A 26,329-nucleotide genomic window follows, 5' to 3' on the forward strand; every position below is an offset into this window, starting at 1 on the left:
TTGGTTTTAATTTTTTGAAAATAATAATAATAATAATAATAATAATATAATAAACTATTAGATAAATAATTAGATAAAAAATTCGTGCAATAGACTGGATAGCCAACAAAAAAATTCAGATTTATAGTATTATAAAAACCAGTCTTCAGAAAATATATTGTATAAAAATAATAATAAAAATAAAAATAACAATAAAAATAAAAATAAAAATAACAATAAAAATAAAAATAAAAATAAAAATAATAATAATAATAATAATAATAATTATTATTATTATTATTATTATTATTATTATTATTATTATTATTATTATTATTATTATTAATAATATTATTATTGTATATTTAATATATGAAGATCGGTGTTTTAAATTTAATAAATCAAAGATAGTTAATATTATAAGTCAGCTACCCGATCCAAATTGTTGGAGAATGACTAATTTTTCATTATTAATTGTTCACCACAATATTTTATCGGTATGAAGTCTCAATACCATCAGAGAAAATTTAGGTGACGATAACAATTAAAATTTGTTTAGACAATTATTATTAGAGAAAAATGTAATTTCTTACTCAGTGTAACTTTTTTTCAATGACTGAAAAAATAATTCGGACAGCCCAGACCAGGACTCGAACCTGGATCTTTTGGTTACGCGCCAAATGCTCTACCAGTTAAACTATCTGAGACCTATCCCTGTATATAAATATATATACATTTTAATTTGTCTCATATTTAATATTCATAAAAATTTTTTAAATCAATTAATAATTTACAAATAATAATAAACAACCCATGCATTAATAATTAATAATTACCAATTTACAAAAAATATACAATTAATACAATCATGTTAATTCTATCTTATAATTCTGTACATCACTTTTTGTCATTATAGATCATAAAATATCGATATTGTTTTTAATGTAATGAACTAAGTTTGTTTTAAAGCTAGGAATAGTTATTTGATCTTTAACATCATTTATAATAAATATAATAATAATAATAATTTATATTTTTAGTTTATTGGCTGTCTAGTCTAATACAACAATTTTTTTTTTTATTTTTCCTCTAATTTTTCGTATTATTGTTAGCCTGTATTTCCCTCCAGACATAAACAATTTATCCTCAATTCATATCTAAATTTGTCATTAAAGATTAATTTGACTGCAAAAATTTATTGTATTAAACTGTTGTATAAGAGTGGACAGCCAATAAACTAAAAATAAAAAGTATTATAAAAACCAGTCTTTAGAAAAAATAAATTTTAAAAATAAAAATAATAATAATAATTTATTTCAAATGATTATTATTATTTTATTGTTATTATTATGTTGAATCGAAGAATTATGATTGACTTGGTATGCAGAAGAACCTTGCGTCTAAGACTATACTAAGATTCCCTTCACTTTTATTATTAATATCAAGCGATTTTGCTTCATTGTATTGTTAATGATAATGACTAATCCGCAAGTTATTTTATTTGCCAGCTATGAATGAGCGAACGCTGATTAATAACTAGTTTGCATTTGAGATTAATGATATTCGATGTATTCTATTAGTTTATAGTTTATTGACTATTTTATTTATTCACGAATTTCTATGCAAATTTCTGAGTAGTTATTTAAATTAGAGTAATGTAATAAATTAAGATGTCTTACACTTTTACTTTTGATTAAATTAAACACAAGGGCAATTATTTTAATGATATGCGTTTTTACATTTTCTAACAACTTTCTCGACGCCAAAAGCCGGTTTTTTGCAACCAGATTTTCGTTTGAAAAGTCGATTATTCTTGATATCATACCTTATATTTTTTACTTCCGGGTCGAAGTTTTAAAATTTTATTATTAGTAGCTTCGTAATTTTGAAAAAATTTTCATAACTGAAATTTTATCAGAATGAAAATAAAGATTTTAGTAAATTTTTAATAAATTAAATTTATTATTAAAAAAAAAAATTTTTTCCTTAGAAAATTATTTTAAATAAATTTTTTGTCTTGAATGAAGAAAATTTTCTTCTTTTAAAATTTTTTCAACTTTATTTTGTTAATTAGAGATTTTTTTCTTAAAATCAAATTAATTTGAATCCAAAATTTTAACTCATAAAAATATGAACTAAAAAATTAAAAATTTTTTTTTTGTTCGACGGGCAGAAAGCGTCAACTTTCGGCCCACTGCGCTAAACGAAGTTGCTCCTTTCTGCCTTCGTCGAGCAAAAAAATAGTATACACTCCACAGGAAGTAAATAAGAAAGCCTCAGAGCACAGGTAATTGTTGGCCGAGGCGAAGCCGAGGCCAACAATTACCTGTGATCTGAGACATTTCTTACTTTACTTCCCTAGGTGTGTAATATACTATTTCCCCTCCGGGCGTAAAGCGTCAACTTTAGCCCCGCTGTGCGAAACGAAGTTACCGCTTTCCGCCTTCGTCGGGGAAAAAAATAGTATACACTCCTCGGGAAGTAAATAAGAAAGCCTCAGATCACATGTTTGTTGACCTCGGCTTCGCCTCGGCCAACAATTACATGTAATCTGAGACATTTCTTACTTTACTTCCCTAGGTGTGTAATATACTATTTCCCCTCCGGGCAGAAAGCGTCAACTTTCGGCCCACTGCGCTAAACGAAGTTGCCCCTTTCTGCCTTCGTCGAGCAAAAAAATAGTATACACTCCACAGGAAGTAAATAAGAAAGCCTCAGATCACATGTTTGTTGACCTCGGCTTCGCCTCGGCCAACAATTACCTGTGATCTGAGACATTTCTTACTTTACTTCCCTAGAGGTGTAATATACTATTTTCTTTACTAAAAATAAAATTTTAATTATTTGTAATTAATAAAAAAAAAAATAAATTTTTCAGACAAAATGAACTTATTTTCAAAAGTAAACTTCGCTTATGCATGAATACGTGTAAAATAAAAGTACCAGCAAGTGTCGTTGTATTTCAGCGTAATGAAGATGTGTTTGCACTTGTGTGAATACATTGTGTACTTACCTCAGCACCGGCACATAACAGCGAACCTGATTCTGTTATGTTGCGAGTACCGTTAATCATAGTTCGAGGTTCGAGGCATGAGGCATGTACAAAGTAATGTGTCCCTTGAATATTAAACGGGAATGAAATGCTTACAGCTGGCTAGGTGGTGGCCCCGCTTTTACGTTACTGGTTATTTTAGAGAGGTACTTTTTATCCACGTTCTGTGGGTATATCGGTATCGGGATAGTACAGGATAGGATCAAGACTGAAGATCGGGCGCATACCATTCTCTCGGTCAGACACGACCTACCTACTTAACTTTGATTTTCTCATTCTCATGTTCGAGAAAATATTTTTACGCTAAGAAAACATTTGACTTTTAGTTTAAGGAGTGTACTTGTTCATGTTTGCGTTTTATTAATGCTATTTATTGTTACACTTACTTACTAAAAAAATCTGAAAAATTCCGTGATTCAAAATTTTCATAAATTAATTTTTTTTAATCAATCATAAAATTAAAAAAAATTAAATTGTGAAAATGTATACGTTAATAAAAAAATTATTTAAATTAAAGTTTTTTTTCAGCTTATTTGAAGCTTAAGTAGCGTTTAATTGTTATTAAACATAGGATTAATTTTGACTCTGCAATTATTAAGACGGATAAAGCTCTTTAAAATAATTTTCTTGGTTCAAGAAATTATTTCCAGTGTAAAAATGAATTTAAAAATTATTAAGTTATTCCATTGAAATTATCTATAATTTAATTAGTCATTAAATATTTACATTATTATCAAAATATTTTCCTGTTTTTAACTTTCTATATTTTTGGAAAAATAAAAATAATTTAAAAAAAGGCAATTATGATGTTGAAAATTTTTAACAAATAATTTATTGAATACAAAATATTTTCAAAACTAGATAAAAAAAATTTTGTAAAAAGCTGATTGCAAATTTGAAAAAGAATTTTTTCAAATATTCGTTTGAAAAAATCAAAAAATTATTTTTTTTAAATTTAATTTATTATTATTGATATGGATGCGTAGAAAATTTAAGAAATTATATGCACGAATTTTGAGATAAGAAATTAATATTCTAGTGTAAAAATTCTTGTTATTTTTTATTACATATTAAAAAATTCTTATTATCTTTTATTTTGAGAAAAATTTTGCTTACGTTTTTGCTGTGATGATGATAATAATAATAAGAATAGTAGAGGAAGAAATATTTATAGCTGATACTGATGACTCATAATTACTGAGTGCAAAAAGTGTAGATACGCAGTTTATAAATTAACACTTTGTTGAACTAATTCGCAGAATAAATAGGTGTAAAATATAATTTTATTTGCGCGTTTCTCTTTCAAGCAAAAAGTTATATGTATTTTTTTTTTTCAAGCTGCAGTTATTATTTATTTTTCCAAGTAAGTTTTTTCAATTTAATATATTAATTAAAAAAACGTGCGAAAGTTTCTAAAAATTGGCAATTAAAAATCTGGGATACAAAATAAAAAAGTGAAACTACTCTTTAAAATTTTTACCTTGAAAAAAATTTCCACTCACAAAAAAAATCAGACCAACTTTTCTGGATGATTTATTAAAAAAAATATTTATCAATTTTCTAAAAGAAATTGTGATAGCTTTATCGCGTGCAATATATTTTTACTACACATAAAATTGATAAAATCAAATTAAACAAATATTAAGTTACAAATTAATTAAAATTAAAAAATTTGAAGATAAATTGAAAGTTTTCAACAGAAGAAAAGTTGACATCACATAATGATCGACTCTCGATATACTTCCAAGCTTACTGTCAACTTTACTATCAGCAGGTCCTCGATCAACCGTCGGCAAATGATCCAAATGAAACTGTCCGAATTTTAAAAGAAAAATTCGCGTTTTTTTATTAAAAATCTGACGCAAAATTAAATTGTAATTTATATTCTAATTTTTTTTAAATAATAATTAATACACAATATTGAAGGTCGATAACTTCCATATTAATAATAGTTAAAACTTCCTTCTGCGCACACGCAAACCCTCAAGGTCCGCTATAACTAGTCACATTAACCGCGGAGTTCGAAAGCTCACTAGTCAGTCATCAATTTTCTCAATTATTTCTTGTCATTAATTTTCAAAATCGGTCTATAAAGAAAATATAAATAAAATTTACAAAGTGTATTATTATTTAAATAAAAATTCATCATTATTGCAATTGATAATTAAGATGTCGATATTTGCTTGTTGCTTTCGCCGGGTGAGTTTATAATTATTAATTTGCAATAAAATAAAGTGTGCTGTAAATTATCAGTTTAAATAAAAGTGTTCTGTTATAATAAAAATTTTAATTGAATAATTGATTTTTATTTTTTTCGGGTAAATAATTGACAGTTTTTGCTAGTAAATTTATAAATGTAAGAATAAATGAAATAAATGATGAATAATTAGCAATTACAAATGATAAGAGTAGATGAAAAAGTAATAAATAAATAGTACGTTAGGCTTTCGTGGGTGAGCGGTTGCATTTTCCGGTCTTTAGGCAATTTCATGCTCAACTATCAAAGGCCCGAACGTCCTTGGTGTAATTAAACAGTTATTAATAGATTATAGAATCCTTCTCCGTATATTATAGTATCTATTATCCACGCTCTTCTATTTTTAAGTTCAATGACAAAAAGCACTTTTATTTTTCAATAAACTGCATTTCAGAAACACCTGAGAATCGACGACCCGAAGATTCCAGTCATCATGGAGCCGCCTGAAATATCCTGGGAAAACACCTTGGGCTCGCCAAACGGAGTTCCTTTTGACGATGATACCAAGCAGCTGGTTAAAGATTGCATGCATGTCTGCACACCACCCCCTGTTACGCTAACAACCCTTATCAAGAGGAGCGAAATTTTTCCGATTCAGTTTCCCATTAAAACAGTCAGATGTTCGTTCTTGAAAGAAAGATCCATCAAAACTGATATTCTTGAGGTGATTATCAATTTTTCTTATTTTAGATGAAAAAAAAAATTTTTTTTTTATTTTAATTAAGTTTTTTTTTTTTTGTAAAAAAAATGAAAAGTTCTATTGAGATCCGATGAAAATTCTAATTTATTTTAGAATAAATTTTTTTGACAAAAAGAAATAAAAAATAATTTGATGTCAAAAAAATATATACTATTTTAGTTGATATAAAATTTTTTTGAGTCAAAAAAACTTTAGTGTGTTAAAAAAATTTATTATTGCTTTAGGATAACTCAAAGCTTCCGAAAAAGTTTCTTGGTTCAAGAAAACTTTTTTTTCTCTGCAAAAATAATTTTTTTTAATTATTGTGTGTCAAAAAATTTTGTATAAAAAAATTATATTTTATAAGACTCAGAATATTTTTTTTTGCTTATAAAATCGCCAATTAAAAGTATTAAATATTTAACATTAAATTTTTTTAGACGATTACGGAAAATTTTTTACTGTGTTAGTACAGTAGAAATAATTCTTAGCTTGATATTTAAATATTGGATAAAAATATTAAAAATACAATATAATTTTAAGACATTATTTATTAGAAAATTAAATTTTTTTATTATCTCAAAAAAATAAAAACAGTTAAAAGTTTAATTTATACAATATAAATTTTTTAAAATTAAATGTGATGATTTATGAAATTTGAAATAAACAATTTTCAGGCAAATTTTGAAGATTAAAAAAATTAGTAAGGGGGCGTCCATTAATTACGTGAGGTGTTCTAGGGGGGGAGTGGATCATGCTAAATCTTACCAAATCTCACTTAGGGGGAAGGGGAGGGGGGGATCTTAACAAATATCACGTAATTTTTTCTCTAGCAGAAAACAGTGTAAAATTTCGTGAAAAAGTATTTCTATAATAAAATATGGCCAAATTTGACACAATAGTGTTTGTCGTATTCGTCTGAACCCTGCAGAGCAGCAAAGTAGTGCTCGATTGTTTAATTTGATTATTGATCGATAGGATTCACTAATTTTTTAGGTATAGATTTCTTTAGAAATCTATCGGTGGTAGCCGGTCTCATGTCGTAATTTTAATACAATTTTGTCATAATATGTTTAATTATCTTCAATTTAAACTATTGTTCGTCGACTTTTAATACTTTTTTTAATTTATTTCGTAGTTGAGAAAATTAAAAAAAAATCAATAATAAATTAAATTTTAGCTTTTATCATCAAATGACTTTTATATGTAAAAATCCTATTTTTAGGTAGATGTCTTTAAATATCTATTTGCTGTAGTCAGTCTCATATCGTTATTTGCAAAAATATAATAAAAAATAAATTTTAGGACATTACGGCCTTTTAATAACGTGTTTTTTTCAATATTCAAACAAGAAATCTACCTATCCATGTCGGGTGTAGCCGAATGGCACTTTTTTTCTCAATAATCCAACCCGTTTACAGCCAAAACATAAATTTTGAATAATCTCGCGTGAGATTAGGGGAGGGGGGAGGGAGTTGAGGAAAATCTTACGAAATCTTATCAAGGGGGGAGGGGGGTTAAAAAATTCTCAAAAATGCCTCACGTAATTTATGGACGCCCCCTAATTCATAAAAAGCTTTTTTATAAAAAAAAAAAAAAAATTATTCTAAAATTCTTATAAAATAAGCACAATTATTTTCAGTTCAACTCAAATTCAGCGTACCCAATAATCCACGAAGCGATGCTCCCCTTGATAGCAGGATGGCTGAAGTTCAAGCGTGAGCAAGGGAGCCCAATAGAAAAAGCCTTATACAAAAATATGGGCCTGATACAATTCATCCAGCGGCTGCTGGACAAGCGCGCGGTAGCGTTTTACGGCTCAGACGACCGATGGAAGCTGATAGACAAGAAGTCCGGAGAAGGAGGATGGGAGTTCGTCGGCACTGACCAAGAAAAGGAACCGCTGGTCCTCTCGAAATGTCTGTCCTACGACGAGATCAAGCTTTCTGCCATGATGGTGGTCTCGTCTCACACCGAGTTCATAAATGACGGGGCTCGCGAAAATCGGGGAGTAATTTGCAACGACTCTGATGCTTTTCAGCCCAGGGGAGTCATCATGGGGGTTATTGGCTCCAGGTTTGAACGTTCCAGGTTCATGGAGTCACAGGATATTGTCATTTCTCCTTTACAAAATAATATGGATAATGGGTAAAATTTTTTTAAAAATTTATTTATAGATAATTAATTTTTAAATCCTGTATATTAAATTTTAATTAATTAGTTTAATTTCAATAATTTAATTAATTAATTTAACTTTAATAATTTAATTAATCAATTTCAATTTAATAATTTAATTAATTAATTTGAATTTAATAATCCAATTAATTAATTGAATTTTAATAAGTTTAAATTTCTTCAGAAACAAACAATAAAAAATCAAACTTAATTTTTTAATCAAGTTTGATTTTTTCAAGTCAACAAAATAATCATGAAGAACTTTATCGTCTTAATTTAAGTAAAAAAAAATTCTTGACTCGAGAATTTTTTCTTGATTCAAATAAAAATTTTTTTCCGTGTATTTATTATTTTTTTTTTTTAATTAAAAAATAGTTATGGCCCTTCTGTGGATGGAGTACCAGAGATAAGAGAGTTACGCACCCTTTGGTCACGATTTTACGGCCAAGACTACCATCCACTGTACGAACAAGCAGTAAGACGAACTAAATCCAAAGAAAACAAACGCTATATTTCTTTGACCAACCAAACTATATTTGATGTCGAGAATTATATGAAAAGGACGCTATTGTCTGTCGAAATAATTCTTTTGGAAGCTAATACAAGAGCTGAGAAACAAAATACTACTGCATTTCTTCATGTTGTAGGTTTTGGACTCGGTAATTAATTATTTTATAATAATTTGACTATTTTAATTCGATTTGAGATAAATTTCACTCAAAAAAATTCACTAAATATTTATACATTGATAAAAAAATTTATTTCATTTATCTTCAATTAAGGTAATTTTTTTATCATTGTATAATTATTTTTCAAAAAATTGAATTTATCAAAAATGAACTTTTTTTTTTATTAATTAATTTATTCATCCAAGGTGTATGGAAGATAATGCATGATCAAGAGATGTATTTCCTGAAAACCTTCGAAATAGCTCTGAAAAAAATGAACAGAAAATTGAAGTATGTATCAGACATAATGTTCGCTTACTTTTGCCAGCAAAAATGCGGTGATGCTGGTAACGGTGACTATTTAGGAGGTAATTAAAATAAACTATCAAAATAAATATTTGATCCTTCTTACAGTGATGAAAAAAATGAATTACTTAAAAAAAAAACAACCTAAACTTTAGAATAAAAAAAAAATTTTTTTCAAGTAAAAAAAAAACCCAAAAAAATTTTCTTCAATTAAGAATACTCTTCTCTAATCAACAAATACTTAAGAACGTTCATGCATAAGACTTAATAGTAGATATAAAATTATTTTTCTAGTTTTGATAAGTTTAATCATATAGTGATCTTCTTTCAAAAATTGAAAATTCGTTATCGGTTATTTCAAAAAGTTATTAACGAATAAAAATTAAATTTTTAACATACAACGATTTATGCAGTTTTTATAAATGTATTAAAAAGATAGTGTTGACGAACGTTTAAATTAATTATTTATTACTTTACTTGGTATGATGATTTAAATTATTTTAATTAATTTTTTACCGTACTGAAAACAAGCACCTACAGCTGATTACATGGTTAGAAATGATAGATTTGTCAAATTTAATAAACAATAAACATGCGCGTCAAATCAATCACTAATTTATATTTACTAATTTCTTCATTAAAATAGATACCTAAAAAATATTTCAGGTAAATAAAAAAAAAATTATAAATCACTAGCAGTCCACTCCGGCTTTGCACTGGTATTTAACAAAAATTTCAAAACAATCTATAATATAATACAGCCTATGTCACCCGGGGATAGTGTAGCTTCCCAACAGTGAAAAAATTTTTCAAATCGGTTCAGTAGTTTCGGAGCTTATTCAACTTATTCAAACAAACAAACAATCAAATCTTTCCTCTTTATAATATTAGTACACGGAGAAAAATTAATTATACTACCTACTATACAAAAATAGTAACTCCTACTATCTAAAATGGTAATAAAATAAATTAGTAACAAAATAATAGGTGGTATAATTGACAATTGTAATAGTTACTATAGTTATAATGGTAACGATTACTATTGAAAATAATAATTGTAATTATTATAAATTATAACTGTTACAATCAAAGATGGTAACTGTAACGATCTCAGATTGTAAAAATTCTGAAAGGAAAAATAATATAAAATTACTTAATTAAATCCTTTATTTACATCCATATTTTAGCTAATGTACATTTTTTTCTTTGAAATATTAAAATATTTTAAATTCTCTTCAAAATTTTTTTTTTGAAAATTTGATTTTTTTGATTAACAATTTTTTTTTTTTTAATTTTAATTTTATTGAAAATTTTGATTTTTTTGGAAATTTCAAATTCTTTTTGAAAAATTTGGCGTTGAAACTTGTTTTAGACAAATAAAAATTTATAAATATAATTTCAATCCGAATTTAATCCCGATTTTTTTGTGCACTACACTGCACTACAGCTGCTTTTAGTTTATTAAGAAATGCATCTACGGTAACGCAGATTCTTAATTTTTTAAATATTTTTTACTAGCTTAAATAGTAGTTATTATTATTACTGATGGTAACTGCAACCATCAGGTTATATTAGGAATTACGATTTTGATAATAATAGTAACTAATTAAAACAATAACAGTTATTATTACTGATTATCATCATAATAGTAGTAGTTACCATCAGGATGGTAAATACTACAATTCAGATGGTTTATTTAACTATTTAAATAATATTTACTACTCAATTACTACTACAATTAATAAATTTTAACATAACTAGATAATAAACTCTACTATAAAATTTTCTCCGTGTATAGATGATAAAATTATTGATATACTTAAAATTTTTTCTATAGACGCCAATTTCATTAAAAGTTAATACTCATTTGACTTTAGCGTACCGCATGAACGTCCTTAATTCAAACTAATTTAATTAAAAAATTATTTCTTTTCACCCCCGCCAAAATTACCAACTTAGTTCTAAAATTTCGCAGACATCAAGATCCACTTCGCGTTGAGAGAGCCTCACAGCAAGCTAGTGCGTTCCACCGACGCAGACAAACTTCTAGTGGTAACCTACGCATGGGACGGAAACGCGTTCCCAGGAAACGAGTTCTGGAACGGATACTTAGCAGCAAGCGGGGACCCAGCGGCGGCTTGCAGCAGCCAAATCTCCGAACTGCACAACCCGATGATAAACTCACGGATCTGCGGAACGAGTCTTCACGTGGCCTCTGCAGAGCACGGGCTCCTCCACATATCCGACTACGCGAAACTTCATCTCGCTTAGGACAGGATCAGCCCACTGGGCGCTGGTCAGCGAAGACCATCTCGTTCCCCGAGGAGCCAGCGAAGCCGCAGCGCGGACGTCGACCGCCTAAGAAAGTACGCGGAGCGCATTGAGGAGCGCAGAAACACCGAAGGAGGTGAGTCCTGGCGACTGAATCCGTCCCGCTGGCTCCCGAGGTCCCGGTCCGGGTCTCGGAGTCCTTCTGCAGAGCGGAAACCTTCTCTGAGTCCCGTCAGCGACAAGCTGGACCTTCCTGCCCAAATTTCTCCTTCTAAGGCCCTCCAAATTTCTCCCAGCTTGGAGCGCCGTCGCGTGTCCAGCTTCGAGGAACAGTCGCGGGTAGTAAAGCCGGCTTGCAGGAGCCTGAGTTCCGACGTCGAGTCCAGGGACCGAAGGCTCGATCGAAGAAACACCGAGGTCACTCACGAGAAAATTCTGTCCTTCAGGTGGGTTCCTATCCCGAAAATCAGCGACCCCTCGGAGCCTCCGAAACTCGCCAATAGATCCGCGAGAAACGCCGCCAGCAAGTGGATGACCTTTGCTAAGTACCAGCTGCCCTCTAGTCTGCCCAGGCAAAGCTTGTCCGTCGAGAGGAAAGCTTCGGTTCAGCTCCAGGAGACTCCCAAGTGGCCCGTCAGGAAGTTTCACTCGGAAAACTCCAAAAGCGAGATTGAAATTGACAATGAAATTATCAACGAATCTTATCTCGCGAAGAAAAACGACCCCGTGGATAAAATTGCGAGGATTAGTCAGAAGATCCGCGAGTTGTATGACTTCAAGACGGAAAACGAATGGCCAAAACGGGCCTCCAATGCCTCGAATCAGTACACCTGGATCAGCAACAGCAGCGAAGATGATAAGCATGATGGGGGTAAAGGTAAACAACCCAGGAGGAGAAACAGCAAGGATTTGGAGTTTAATGACAGAGTCAACAGCGCTAGGCCCAAAATCAGGAGGCAAAACTGCGAAAATGAAGAAAATTATGATAATTTTGCGGAGAGAAAAGGCGTGAAGAGGTTTAGTGAAGAAAGGATGAGGCTTAGTGAAGATTTGACTACTAACACTCACAAAGCCATTGTTCCGGAGAGAAGGACCTTTTCTGATGACCATGAGACCAGGAACAGACACAGTTGGGATGGAAGAGATTGTGGGAGGAATAATAATTGTGGAGCGAAAAGGGACTCCGATGTCAGTGGAAGTTATGCTGAGGTAATTTCTAAGCGCACTAGCGATGCTAGTTATGTTAGCATCGGGAAATCTCCCAGTGTTGAGAATAAACCCTCGGAGAAAATCATCGAAGTACCGCCGAGACGCGCTTTAAGTCAGGGTGAAGAACGCCCGGCGACTCCTTTACCTACCAACGATCAACTCAACGATGATTTGCCGTCCAAGTCGATGATGCTGAGGGCAAAGAGAAAGAGTACTAGGTATAAAGTTTACTTGACGTAATTTCGTGGGGATTAGTATGTTAAGGGCTTTTGGTACACTGATAGAAGGATTTCTTACACGGAAAAAAGAAAACTCGAAAAATTACAGTATAAAATGTAAAATCAGTCCCGTTGTAATCAAAACTAGAAAAATTACAGTTTGAAATAACATTTTTCTAAATTCAATTTTTTAATTTAATACTCAGAGCTTTCAATGTAAATATTACATTCTACAAAATGTAATTCTTATAAAATCTGTAATAATTATAATCTGAAACTGTAATTTTTCCAGCTTTCATCACAAAGCGCCACGTTGCATTATATACTGTAATTTTTCGAGTTTTCTTTTTTCCGTGTAGCATTTAAGAAGATTTCTTTGTATTTAAGAAATCATTTCTTAGCATTTAAAAAATATTTCTTCATATTTAAGAAATATTTATTAAATACTAAAAAATAATTTCTTAACCCGTCAGCACTCACGTTATAAGCATTTTGCTCACACAACAACATTCGACTTATAGAACGGCGCTGTAGTGTAAGTGAGACACTAAAATTCACGTGAGTTCTGACAGGTTAAATACAAAGAAATCTTCTTAAATACTAAGAAATCCTTCTATCAGTGTAACCCTTGAAGGGTAATAAATAATAAGGTAAACAAGGGGGTTGATTATGATTTTTTGTTGTCTGGACACTTTTGATTGTTGTAATTTGTTATTATTAAGGTAATTTTTATTTTTAAAGTATTTAAGATGAATATTTCAAAAATTATAGATTCAAAATATAATTTTGAGAAACTTTGTAAATAATTTTGAAAAAATAATTATTTTATAAGTTAATTTTTAGTTTTTAAATTATAATTATTACTGAGTTTGTAAAAATTATATTTTGAAATTGTAATTTTTGGTTTTTTTCAAGGCATTTAATTGTAATTTTTTTCAGTGTAATTCAAACTTATTTTCTTTAATCAAAAAAATATTTTTTAACTAAAATTTTTTTCTTCTTTTAAATAAAATTTTTTTTTTAATTAAAATTTTTTTTCTTTAATCAAATTCATTTTTTTACAATAGATAAAAATAAAAATTTTAATTGAATTTAATAATTTTGCTTGTACAAAAATTAAAAAAATACTCCGGGGTGTAAATTAGTCCTTCAAGGGTTAATTATAATTAAGTTTTAAATAATTAAATGAAATTACATTTATATTATATATGTACACTGAGCAAAGCTGCAGTATCGATTAATATTAAATTGCACATTTAAAAAGATGCAATATAAATAACAAATTATTAATTACATAATAATAAATATATATTATAAATAATTAATAAAACAACTTTATTCGGAATTTTTGCAATCTTTATAGACCTTCGACCTCTTATTCCTCGAGATTTTTATACTAGCTTCTTCCTCGTCTCGCTCAACCTTCAAGCGCTTGCTGGGACTTCTCAAGCTGGAAACTAAAGAGGCAGCCGAGGAGCTGCCATTGGAGATGATGTTGGACACGATGAGGGTGTTGTGAGATTTTTGGAAGACTCTGGAGCGGTTTTGGCTCTGGGAAATTTGATTTTTCAGAGTCTGATGATTTGGCGTGATCAGAGGAGCGATCATCAGCAAATCATTGCCGTTTTTATCACAATGCTGCCCGGGCGCGTGATCTACAAATCGGGATTTTTCTTCCTTCTGTATCTGACTTTTTAGCTGATAGTTCAAATGCGGCTCGCACTTTATTTTCACGTGGTTCTGGAGAGTTGCATTGCGTTCTTGGGCTTTTTGCCATTCCAAGACGTTTGTTAGGAGTCTGATGTATCTAAAGATTCATAAGTTAATAAATAAATTACTCAAATAATTAAAAAATAAATTTCAATTGAAAAAATCTGAAATTTTTTTAAATAAAATTAAAAAAAAATTCATTATCAATTAATTTGTTTTACAAATTAAATTTTTAAAAGAAAATTAACCTTATCGCCATTCTAAGAATTTCATTTTTCGACAATTTTTTTTCCGGCGGATGAGTCGGCACCAATTTACGCAATTCGGCAAAAGCACCGCTGACGTTTTGTTGTCGCCAACGTTCCCGACTGTTGGTGAATAATTTTCTAACTCCTCCTGTTCCTATTTGCCCCGACGGCGAATTGAGGTGACGGCTACTGCATGAACCATCTATCTAAAAAAATTTTACTTTTAATGATATATAATTTTACTCATAAACTTTTTTTTTTATTGCTATTCATTTCGGCCGTCTTATTTCAAAACTCACACGGAGAAAAAAATATCGTTAGAATAAGGATACGTATCGTTATTCTGACTATACGCCGTATAGTCATTTTTTTAGAGATATACGCTGTATAGCCAATTGAGCTATACAGCGGATCATCAAAATGACGATCCATATCATTATTTTAGCGTTACATTTAGTTAATTCAACTATACAGATCCTCACGTTAACAAAACAGTTGCCTGTTTTGACGAAACTACATATATTGACAAGAGCTATACTCTGTATGCTTAAGTCAAACAAATGAATCCTTAAATCAGCAATCCGGATCGTTATTACACGCTTTATATTAGCTTCACTTGTATGTCAGTTTGTCAGTATGTCAGTAACACTCCGTGGGTAATCTGCGCGCCTGCGGCCTTCCTTGGTTCTGGTAGCCGTTTCTCAGGCTCCCTCTCCGAAATCGAACTCTGATTCCCCGTATTTATAATATTTTATAAATAAACCAAACTAAAAAGTAAAAAATAAATAATAGTTTAAAAAAACTAAAAACACGCTTTTTATAGAAAACCAAACTAAAAAATAGAAAATAAATTTAAATTAAGAATAGTGTTAAAAATTTCAATAAATATAAATTAATAATAGTGTAAATAAAAAAAATGTATTTTATTTTAAAAAAAGCGTGGGGTGCTTTTAAGATATTATCAAAATGATAATCACTCTACTCATATATGTCAATAAAATATTTATAACTATTGACACCATGCACCTCACGCTTTTTAAAATAAAATACATTTTTTTTATTTACACTATTATTAATTTATATTTATTGAAATTTTTAACACTATTCTTAATTTAAATTTATTTTCTATTTTTTAGTTTGGTTTTCTATAAAAAGCGTGTTTTTAGTTTTTTTAAACTATTATTTATTTTAAGGAAACGTCATTTGAGGATACGTTGGATAGTCATTTTAAGGAGGTCCTTTCGCCGCCAATGTAAAATAAAAAATATTAGATTATGAGTAAATTTAATTTTTTTCTAATAGTTAAGGTCCTTATTTATCTTATAGTGAGGTTTAAATTATACTTTACCGGACAAATTTTTGAAAAAATAAAATTTTTAAATGTTAGTATTTGTTCAGTCTTACAAGAAAATCAGACGTTTGCAGTATTTCTCGAATTATACTATCAGTCATGGATTAGATGAAGTAAAAAAAAACTAATAATCAGATTTTCGAAATATTTAGGTTTCTTTTTTTGCAATAAAATATATCAGTTACCGAGATATTTATTGAGAAATTAATATTTAAAAATCACAAAAAATTCTCAAGTTACCTACAATAAAATGGAGTCAAAAGATTTGGCAACGTTGCGTAGCGCGCGAGCTTCAGACCATTCAATAAATTCAAACTAAACTTTAACGCGCTTATGTTTTTCATGCATACTTATTAGTTAATTTATTGTTAACAAATTTTCATTATTCATAATTGAAAAATAAAACAATAATTAAAAAATACTAGCATCCCTGCCATGAGACATTAGAATGTTATGGTTTTGTGACTAAACATTTTTAATTAATTTATTTATTTACACTGACTGCAAAAAGTTAAACACGGTTAAGGTTATATTGTGCAAATAAAAATGTAAACAACCGAAATAAAGCGTTGCCAAATCACGGACAGGTTACTAACAGCTGATTTACAACAGTCAAATTAATTTTTGTATTTAACTATTTTTTTTTTTAATTTTCAAAATTTCAACGATTAATACCTCATATACTATTTATTTTTTAATTTTAGGAATTTTTATGGGTTTTGTATTTTAATTTATTGAAAATTTACTACTACAGTTGTTATGACTCAACTGGAGCGAAAGGACTTCCTTAACAATATTTTTTTTTCCGTGCAGTAACTCTAAAATTTTTTCATGTGATTTTTAATATGATGTAGAGTAGGAGTACCGTTTGTGGCCATTTATTGTTCAAATAAACGATAGAAATGAATTTATATTAATAAACCATTACAAACTCAATTTGTTTTAATATAAATTTTTTAAAACTCAACAAAAATATAGTCACAATATTATAATTTTTTATAAATTAATTCAAATGTTAACTGGCCAAAAACGGTACGTCTACCCTAAATTAATAATTTATTATAAATTAACATGGCCCACTGTACGCGTGCTCTAATTCTTAACAATTAAAAAAATCAGAGTCCACTTTTTCGAAAATTTCTAACTTTACTTATCAATTTTACATTGTGCCCCATTAGGGTGTGCCAAATTTAAATCCGTGGTAGACCTCTTAAAATTGGAATTTTGAGTTCCGCTTTTCACTGGAGTTGTGTTTGGGCATTTCTTGAGATATTTTGAGCGTAAGGGATTTATTTGATTTCCATATAATTTTTTAACAGGAGTTTTGTTTGGCCAAATTTTGAAATTTTTTAATTTCAGCAAAAATGCCTAAACAAAACTCCTGTTAAGAGGTCATGCCTTAAGTTTAAATTTAGCATACTCTAGTGCCTCATAAAACCCCAATTTTTGTCTAATGATTAATGCCGATTTATTGGGGGTAAGATCATTTTAACGTTTACAAATTTAATTTCACTGGATAAATTTATTTTTAATGGTTATATTTAATGGTTATATTATACACCAATTAAATTTTTTTCACATCCCCTAAAAAATTTTCAAGCCAAACAGTTGATTGGTTAATTATTTTTACTTTGAGAAAAACCCAAAAAATACGTATAAATTTATTAAAAATAACTTTTTTTTTTTTTAATTTTGTCTTTACTAAAACAAAATTAAAATTTTTTTCTCATAAAAAAAATTTAAAAAAATTTTTAAGAACTATCAATTGCTATTTTATAAATTTTAACAAAAATATTTCCACAAAATATTATATTAAAAAAAAAAAATAAACATACAGCTAAAGATTCCTTTCTCTTCTTAAGCGGGTCTTCCTCGTCGTCGGTATCAAGCGAATAAAATTCATCCGATAACATAGCTTCTTCCTCAGTATCCCTAGTTCCCGGTGAATCTCCCGAGTCATCGACGATCTCACCGTCTCCTGAGATGAGAGAAGTTGTCGGTGATCTGTCCTCAGCATCTGTCGCTCCATTATTCGTAACGTAAGTCAGCATTGGCTGGTAAATTATTTTCATTAAAATGATTATATTATTATAAACTCAAATCCAAATATAGAACATCACTCATTGTAATATTTATTAAATGCGATAAATTTTTTAATTTTTATTTATATCGAAGGATTCTTCCGATAATCACTCAACAAATTAGTGTAGCCTACATTGCGCTAAAGAGGAAGTTGATATCACACACCGACTAAATTGTCCCTGACATTCGTCAGATAGTCAACCAACATCCAGCACTTTGTTCACAGCTATAAATACACTTTAATGTGATAAGCCAATTTTTATTTTTATTTGATCAGTTGATTATTTTTTTTTTTTAATTAATAATTAGAGCCAAGATTTTTGTCAAAATTTTGAAATGAATTATTTATACACTGAGAAAAAAAAGTATTACTCTTGAGAAAATTTTCTTGTCACAAGAATATATATTTTTGATAATTTTCAAGAATATATTTTCTTGTCTCAAGAATTGGTCGAATCAATCGAAGTATTTTTTGTTTAATTCAAGTGAACATATTCGTTTGTTAATCTATCAAAATTAATACCAATCTTTTATTATCATGATACTGATAGAAGGATTTATTTATATTAAATAATATTTCTTAATAGTTAACAAATCATTTATTAGAGACCACTTTTAGTATTAAACAAATATTTCTTAATATTTAAAATTATTTCTTTGTATTTAATAAATCAGATATTCATTTATTAAATATTAATAAATCTTTTTAAATACTAAGAAATATTTGTTAAGGACTAAAAAATGGCTTCTAATAAATGATTTGTTAAATATTAACAAATATTTTTAACTATAAACAAATTTTTCTATCTATAGATATTCTTTTCTCAAAAAACCAAATTTCATTTTAAATAATTCTTGAGCCAAGAAATTTTTTTCTGGAAAAAAAAATTTTTTTTCAGTGTACATTAGATCTCATGGTGAAAATATTGATCCTAAAAAAATTTTTTTGAACACAAGTTTTAGAAAATTTAATTTTCTACAAAAAAAAAATCTCATGATTTTTTTTTACGGCTAAAATTTTTACCGTAATTCCACAATTGAGATTCATAATGAACGATTCAAATTTTTTCTAATAATAAAAATTTTAATTTTGATATTACGGCTTTCTTATTGGTCCTAAGAAAGAATTTTTTGTAGAAAATTAAATGTTGAACTTTAATTTAAAAAATTTTTTTATACGACCAATATTTTAATCTAAATATTAAAAAAATAAAATTATTAATTATTAATTGTTATTTTTAAATTTAGAGAAAAATCCTGGCTGCAATAATAATAATCATTAATTTTTATTATTATTATCACTAAAAAAAAAATTACACTTACCATTTTTTTTTTAAATAATTAGAGGATTTATTTTTTTGTTCACAAAATTGAAGAGATAATTTAAAATTCAAACGACGTGCTGGTGACGAATGTCGTGATTTAACTAATCGAAAAGCACTGGTATTCTGGAGAGTTAAAATATTATTTAGCAAAGGCGGAGCAGACGTGGGTGGAGCTACTGGGACATCCCATGCGACGCAGCATCCCTGGGCCACGTATATCTGTATCAATTTTTGTCTCACCCTGGTGTTCTATTTGACGGTGCTCTCCCGGGCGATCAAAACCGTATTAGTATTTATAAAAAATATATTAATTATTATTATTATTATAATGGTAAGTAAGAAGGGTATGATAAAGATAATAATGCGCAAAAAGTTAAGCAGTGGATTTATTTCCAGTGCATCAATAGAAAGTGACGAGATTGTTTTTATTAAAGAGTAGATGATCTCGTTTTACCACCCCACGATTGTCAAGTGGCCAACTAGTCACGTGTGGCTTTTTAGTTATTGTGACAAGTTTGTATCGGCAATGAGGGTTTTATTAGGGAGTGTCATCAGTGATCATTCGACCGTAATTACCACTCAAAGCTTCGTGAGAAATTGTCTTCTATTTCCCGTGTAAAAAAAAATTGTCCCAAAATTGTCCCGAAAATGTCCCAAACGTGGGACATCCAAACGTGACACAATTTGGGACAATTTTGGGACATCTTAAAAAAAATTAAAAATTTTAAAATAGTGCGTTTAAGTAATTTTTCGTCGATTTTAGGTATTTTTTTGAAGATTTTCAGAAGACTTCACAATTTCATGACAATTTTACTACAATTTTAAACGGTTTTTAAATGATTTTGAAGAAGATAATTTATTTTTGCACAGCTGTAGATTTGTCTATAAATTAATGGATGAAACATTTATTGAACATTTTTGGGACAATTTTAGGACATTTTTGGGACAATTTGAGGACATTTTTGGAACATTTTTTTAATATTTTTAGGACAATTTTGAACGTTTTTCAAATAATTAAAAAAAAAACAATTTATTTTTGCACGGTTGTAGATTTGTCCTAAAATTAATAGATGAAAAATTTTAGGACATTTTTGGGACAACTTGAGGACATTTTTGGGACAACTTTAGGACATTTTTGGGACAACTTTAGGACATTTTTGGGACAATTCTGTAATGTTTCGACAGCAGACTTTGAACATTTTTAGAACTATTTCACGACACTTTTGAAAAAATATTTAAAAAAATATTTAAAAAATGTTCCGAAAATTTCCTAAAATTGTCCTAAAGTTGTCCCAAAAATGTCCTAAAATTGTCCCAAAAATGTCCTAAAATTTTTCATCTATTAATTTTAGGACAAATCTACAACCGTGCAAAAATAAATTGGTTTTTTTTTTTTAATTATTTGAAAAACGTTCAAAATTGTCCTAAAAATATTAAAAAAATGTTCCAAAAATGTCCTCAAATTGTCCCAAAAATGTCCTAAAATTGTCCCAAAAATGTTCAATAAATGTTTCATCCATTAATTTATAGACAAATCTACAGCTGTGCAAAAATAAATTATCTTCTTCAAAATCATTTAAAAACCGTTTAAAATTGTAGTAAAATTGTCATGAAATTGTGAAGTCTTCTGAAAATCTTCAAAAAAATACCTAAAATCGACGAAAAATTACTTAAACGCACTATTTTAAAATTTTTAATTTTTTTTTGAGATGTCCCAAAATTGTCCTAAAAATGTCCCAAATTGTGTCACGTTTGGATGTCCCACGCTTGGGACATTTTTGGGACAATTTTTTTTTACACGGGTTTTATTAATTTTTTATTATTAAATTTTTTAGAATTAAAAAAAAAATTGTTTTTAATTGAAAATTTTGAATTTATTAAAATTTATTTTTAACTCCAAATAAAATATTCCAAAAAATAAATGTGATAAAATTTTTTATTATAAAATTTTTATAGTAATAAATAAAATTTTTTTAAACAAAAAATGTCAATTAAAATTTTTGAATGTAATAAAATTTTTTCTTAACTTAAATGAAATATTCCAGAAAAAAAAATGATGAAATTAAATTTTTGTTGTAATTTATTATGAAAACTTTGTAAAATTTAAAACAGAAAAAAATTTTTTTTTATTTTGTAACTAAAAAATCTCTTGAATTTTTTAATTTAACTCAATAAATTTAATTATAAGCTTAAATAAAATATTAAAAAAAATTTTAATTTTTAAATAAAGTTACTTGAATTTTTTTTGTTTGAAGTAATTAGTTTTAATTTATGACAAACAGCTGTTGGGTTAGCCGTAAATATTTTAAGGATATTATTGCAGTAGGACAATACCGCTGAAATAGACTGAAAAGAATTTTAAACACCTGCTTTGGCTTAAGTAATTTGTACATTGTAAAGATATTTTTGAATTACTAATATACAAGATACTTAAACTTCAAGTACTGTTCACTTTTTGAATAGTAATTTTTTTTTTCTAGCGCTACATGTCCTGTAAATTTAGAAAATTTTACTCACTTGATTAAAAACATAAAAATTACTAAAAATTCTAAGAAATTTATTAATCTATTTGATCGAAATTTTTTTATATTGTAATTATTTATTTTATAACAATACTAAAATTAGCCGACGTTCAACAATTTTGGATTTTTTTCATCAATTAAATTACAAATAAAAAAATACTTAAAAAAATTGCGGGTATAATTTTTCAAATTTTCTGTATGTGAAATTTTTTATTAAAATTTTTTTATAATTTTTTCAATAAAAAAAATTATTAAAATTTTTAGATGTTGGCTAATTTAATTGTCATTATTTTATTTATTAATTTTGAACTTAAAAAAAATAAATTTTTTATCTCAATTTTATAATCTTAAAAAAAACATATGTTAGATAAGAGACGTCAATCACATAAAAATATTTCTCTCATCAAAATGATAACTTATACGGACATAATAAATATTTAACATGACTAATAAGTCACAAAAAAAGACTTTTTTATTCGGCACCCTTTTGCCTTTTGCGTTTTGCAGGGTGATTGGCGCGTGCCATCACCACTGGGGTCCCGAACAGTGCACCGCACATAACAATATCAATCTGTAGCTACTGATATTATAAAGAGCGCAGTATATCCGTAATCTGTAATCGATATTTATCCGTAAGATCTAAATAATATAAAATAACTGGAATACGTGCGCGGAAATAACCTAGAATATGATTTTTTTACCATCGGTTTTCTGTAAGGGCCTTAGTCGCTCTCGGTGGTCGCTCTTGGGGAGCTTGAGGGCTGTGGTTTCCCACACACGTGACGACGAATAAGATATTTGACTTATATTATAATTATATTTAAACTTGGTGGTAGTTTTAACCAACTGTGGGAAAATTATCAAATTTTTCTTTCAAAAAATCAAGAAAATTTTAATTAAAAAATTTTTTATCTATTTTTAATTGTTAGTATACTCCTAAAAGTTAAAAATTTTAATTTTTTCTTATAATTTATTAATTTTTGGGTTGCAATTTTTTTTTATTCAAAAATTTTGAATAAAAAATTCTATTTTTAATTTAAATATTGAGATTAAAAATTTTTTAATTAATTTCTAATGAAAGAAATTATGATTAAAAAATTTTTTTTATTTTTTTTGATCCAATTTTTTAAAATTACAAACTAAAAGAAATTTTTTATCTATTTTTATTGTTAATATACTCCTCAAAGTTTAAAATTTTTTTTTTTTTTAATTTATTAATTTTTGGGTTGCAAATTTTTTTTATTCAAAAATTTTGAATAAAAAATTCTATTTTTAATTTAAACATTGAGATTAAAAATTTTTTAATTAATTTCTAATAGAAAAAATTATGATTAAAAAATTTTTTTAATTATTTTTTATTCAATTTTTCAAAATTACAAACTAATAAAAAAACTTTATTTTATTCAATTATTATTTTTTTTTTGAATAAATTTTTAACAAAAAAATTTTTGAATACTCTCTTAAATAATTTTTATAAAAATAATAAATTTTGTTATTAAAAATTTCAAGAAATTTATCAAATAAAAAAATTTAATTAACTCAAAAAAATCATGAAGGGTGTGTCAATAAAAGAGGCGTAACAAAACCAGTTTGCGCAATGTCCCATGAACGTCAACGCAATTCAACATTTATCTCTATGCACGTATATATACATATTTGGGTGAGAAGTGAGGGTGAAATCAATTTTCCTTATCGCAACACACCAGCCGCACCATATTAATCCCATCACAAGTGTTTGTTTATCGACAATCGCTCTATTTTTTACAGCTCAAAATTTCAATTTAATTTTATACTTAACTAGCGGACCCGACAGACGTTGTCCTGTACACACGTCTTAAATTTAGAAATTTTAGGAATGAGCTTGTATAGTTAAAAACATCATTAGTTAACGATATGCAATGGGCAGTCGTCAATAATTAACATTTTCGTAAATATAAGCCCATTCTGATTTTGTACTTATCGAGAGCTTTCATTTGAGTACCCACATGAATTTTTTCATATATCTTATATATATGATATTTATAAAATATATGAAAAGTGCATGCGGGTGCTCAAGGTCAACAACAATTTATAAATAAAAAATCTATTAAATAAACATTTTCCCGTAGACTGAATTGTGAATCTAAACCATTCTGGAATCCACCGGGACACACAAAAAATTTCATTAAAATCGGTCCAGCCGTTTAGTTCAGTGACAAACACGCTCAGAAGAAATATATATATATATATATATATATATATGTATATATATATTAGGGTGTGCCAAAATGTAACTTCCGTGGAGAACCTTTTAAAATTGGAATTTTGAGTTCCGCTTTTAACAGGGGCTGCGTTTGGGCATTTCCTGAGATATTTTGGTGTGAGATAATGTATTTGATTTTCATAGAATTTTTTAACAGAAGCTTAGTTTGGGCATTTCCGGTGAAAATTCAAAATTTGGCCGGAAGTGCCCAATTAAATCTCCTGTTAAAAATCCTATAACTAATCAAATAAATCCTCTCACCTCGAAATATCTCAGGAAATGCCCAAACACAGCTGCTGTTAAAAGTGGAACTCAAAATTCCAATTTTAAAAGGTTCTCCACGGAAGTTACATTTTGGCACACCCTAATATATGTAATATATATAAATATATGAAAAATTGATGTAGGTACTCAAATGAAAGGTCTCAATGAGTGTAACGTCGTGGTGAGCTTATATCTTTAAAAATATCAATCGTTCACAAGTGCCCAATTAAATATCCTGTTAAAAATTCTATGAAAATCAAATTCATCATCTCACACCAAAATATCTCAGGAAATGCCCAAACGCAGCCCCTGTTAAAAGCGGAACTCAAAATTCCAATTTTAAAAGGTTCTCCACGGAAGTTACATTTTGGCACACCCTAATATATATATATATATATATATACACTGATAGAAGGATTTCTTAGTATTTAAGAAGATTTCTTTGTATTTAAGAAATCATTTCTTAGTAATTAAAAAATATTTCTTAGTATTTAAGCAATATTTTTTAATATTTAAGAAATATATATATTTTTTAGTATTTAAGAAATATTTCTTAAATACTAAGAAATATTTTTTAAATACTAAGAAATGATGTTTAAAAAATGATTTCTTAAATACAAAGAAATCTTTTTAAATGCTAAAAAATCCTTCTATCAGTGTATAAAGATGTGAGAAAATTCAGATAGATCGGCCTGAGATTTAAACCTAGAACCTCCCGATTACATGTTGGCTGCACTTTAATTTTTAATTTTTCTATTTTTCAATATTTACGATTTTTTTTTCAAATGTTTTCTTTTTTATAAACCATCTTTTAACTATAACGTACAAAGGAAAATTATCAAAATCGGTCCAGCAATTCATTTTTATAAATATAGATATAGATTTTATACCATGGTTGAGTATTCTTAAATTTTTTAATTTCCCGCGCAATTTTCTTAATTTTTTCTTTCATAAGAACCTTCTCCTGACAATAACAAACTCATCAAAAAAAGAATTAGTGAAATCGGTCCAGCCGTTAACGCGTGATGGTATGACCAAGGGAAATAGGGATTCATTTTTATATACATAGATATTAAAATTGCATTATCAATTATAAACTTATTTTTAATCCTTATTAATTATACGAATACTTAATAATAAATAGTAAGAATAAAAAACATTTGTAAAAAAAAATATATTAATGTCAAGATAAAAATTTATTGAAAATTTAATTACAAGAACTATAAAATAAATTTATTTATTCATTACAACAAGTATGTTATTTCCAGTAATTGCTAAAGCTCAACTGAGGAGTGTTTCTCACTGATAAGGGATGCTCCGCCCTTGGATCTTCACCAGAGGAGCAGCTTCATATTAACTCCACAGGACCAATACATACATTTACGTGAACATTATTGTGTTAGTACAGAAATAATAACAACAAAAAAGCTTACACAACTTTGCGGGTTAAATGTGTTTGTATCGACCCTTTATACACATATATTTATAAGTTTGTTCCTTGATTCAGGGGTGAGCGTTGCCAGCGCGAATATTATGGATTAAACGAAACCGATTCACCTCACGGGTATTAATTTAACACAAAAGTGTTATCTTAAATACTTAAAAACGAAAATAAGTTCTTAATATAATAAAAGTCGCTTAGATTAACGAATAAAGAATTAAGAGTTAAGGAATCACAAGTTTACTCGACTTTTGTCTCAGTGATAGCCGTGACGTTGAAACTCTAGTTTTTTTTTACTTTTATTCCTTATTCTTATAAGAGTTTTAAACA

General features: G+C 28.1%; 3 protein-coding genes and 1 long non-coding RNA gene across 7 annotated transcripts; 2 read left to right on the plus strand and 2 right to left on the minus strand.

The window, feature by feature from the left end:
• Positions 1-4,242: 4,242 nt before the first annotated feature.
• Positions 4,243-11,388, plus strand: LOC123260183. Of its 4 annotated transcripts, none has more exons than XM_044721175.1 (6): positions 4,243-4,394; positions 5,683-5,952; positions 7,610-8,115; positions 8,518-8,801; positions 9,017-9,178; positions 11,092-11,388. In XM_044721175.1, the coding sequence occupies exons 1-6, from the start codon at positions 4,350-4,352 to the stop codon at positions 11,385-11,387; spliced, it is 1,563 nt and encodes a 520-aa protein (XP_044577110.1). In that variant the 5' UTR covers positions 4,243-4,349; the 3' UTR covers position 11,388. The 4 variants fall into 4 exon arrangements, with proteins under 4 accessions (XP_044577110.1, XP_044577113.1, XP_044577111.1 ...); XM_044721176.1 differs by lacking the exon at positions 4,243-4,394 and adding an exon at positions 5,036-5,230; XM_044721177.1 differs by lacking the exon at positions 4,243-4,394 and adding an exon at positions 5,412-5,554.
• Positions 11,388-12,945, plus strand: LOC123260184 (the record flags this gene model as incomplete). Its single annotated transcript, XM_044721179.1, has 1 exon — positions 11,388-12,945. A coding segment is annotated over one exon (1,449 nt), but the record flags the coding sequence as incomplete, so codon positions are not given.
• Positions 12,946-13,944: 999 nt separating this feature from the next.
• On the minus strand, positions 13,945-20,155 carry LOC123260186. Its single transcript, XM_044721182.1, has 4 exons — positions 19,529-20,155; positions 17,959-18,177; positions 14,773-14,978; positions 13,945-14,621 (listed from the first exon to the last, which is right to left on the minus strand). The coding sequence occupies exons 1-4, from the start codon at positions 19,529-19,531 to the stop codon at positions 14,150-14,152; spliced, it is 900 nt and encodes a 299-aa protein (XP_044577117.1). The 5' UTR covers positions 19,532-20,155; the 3' UTR covers positions 13,945-14,149.
• On the minus strand, positions 16,200-16,403 carry LOC123260187. The gene is made up of 2 exons (XR_006508414.1): positions 16,368-16,403; positions 16,200-16,247 (listed from the first exon to the last, which is right to left on the minus strand). It is a non-coding gene; the product is annotated as an uncharacterized LOC123260187 (long non-coding RNA).
• Positions 20,156-26,329: the final 6,174 nt, after the last annotated feature.

This window comes from Cotesia glomerata, linkage group LG2 (assembly GCF_020080835.1).
Source record: "Cotesia glomerata isolate CgM1 linkage group LG2, MPM_Cglom_v2.3, whole genome shotgun sequence".
Taxonomy (NCBI): Eukaryota; Metazoa; Arthropoda; class Insecta; order Hymenoptera; family Braconidae; genus Cotesia; species Cotesia glomerata.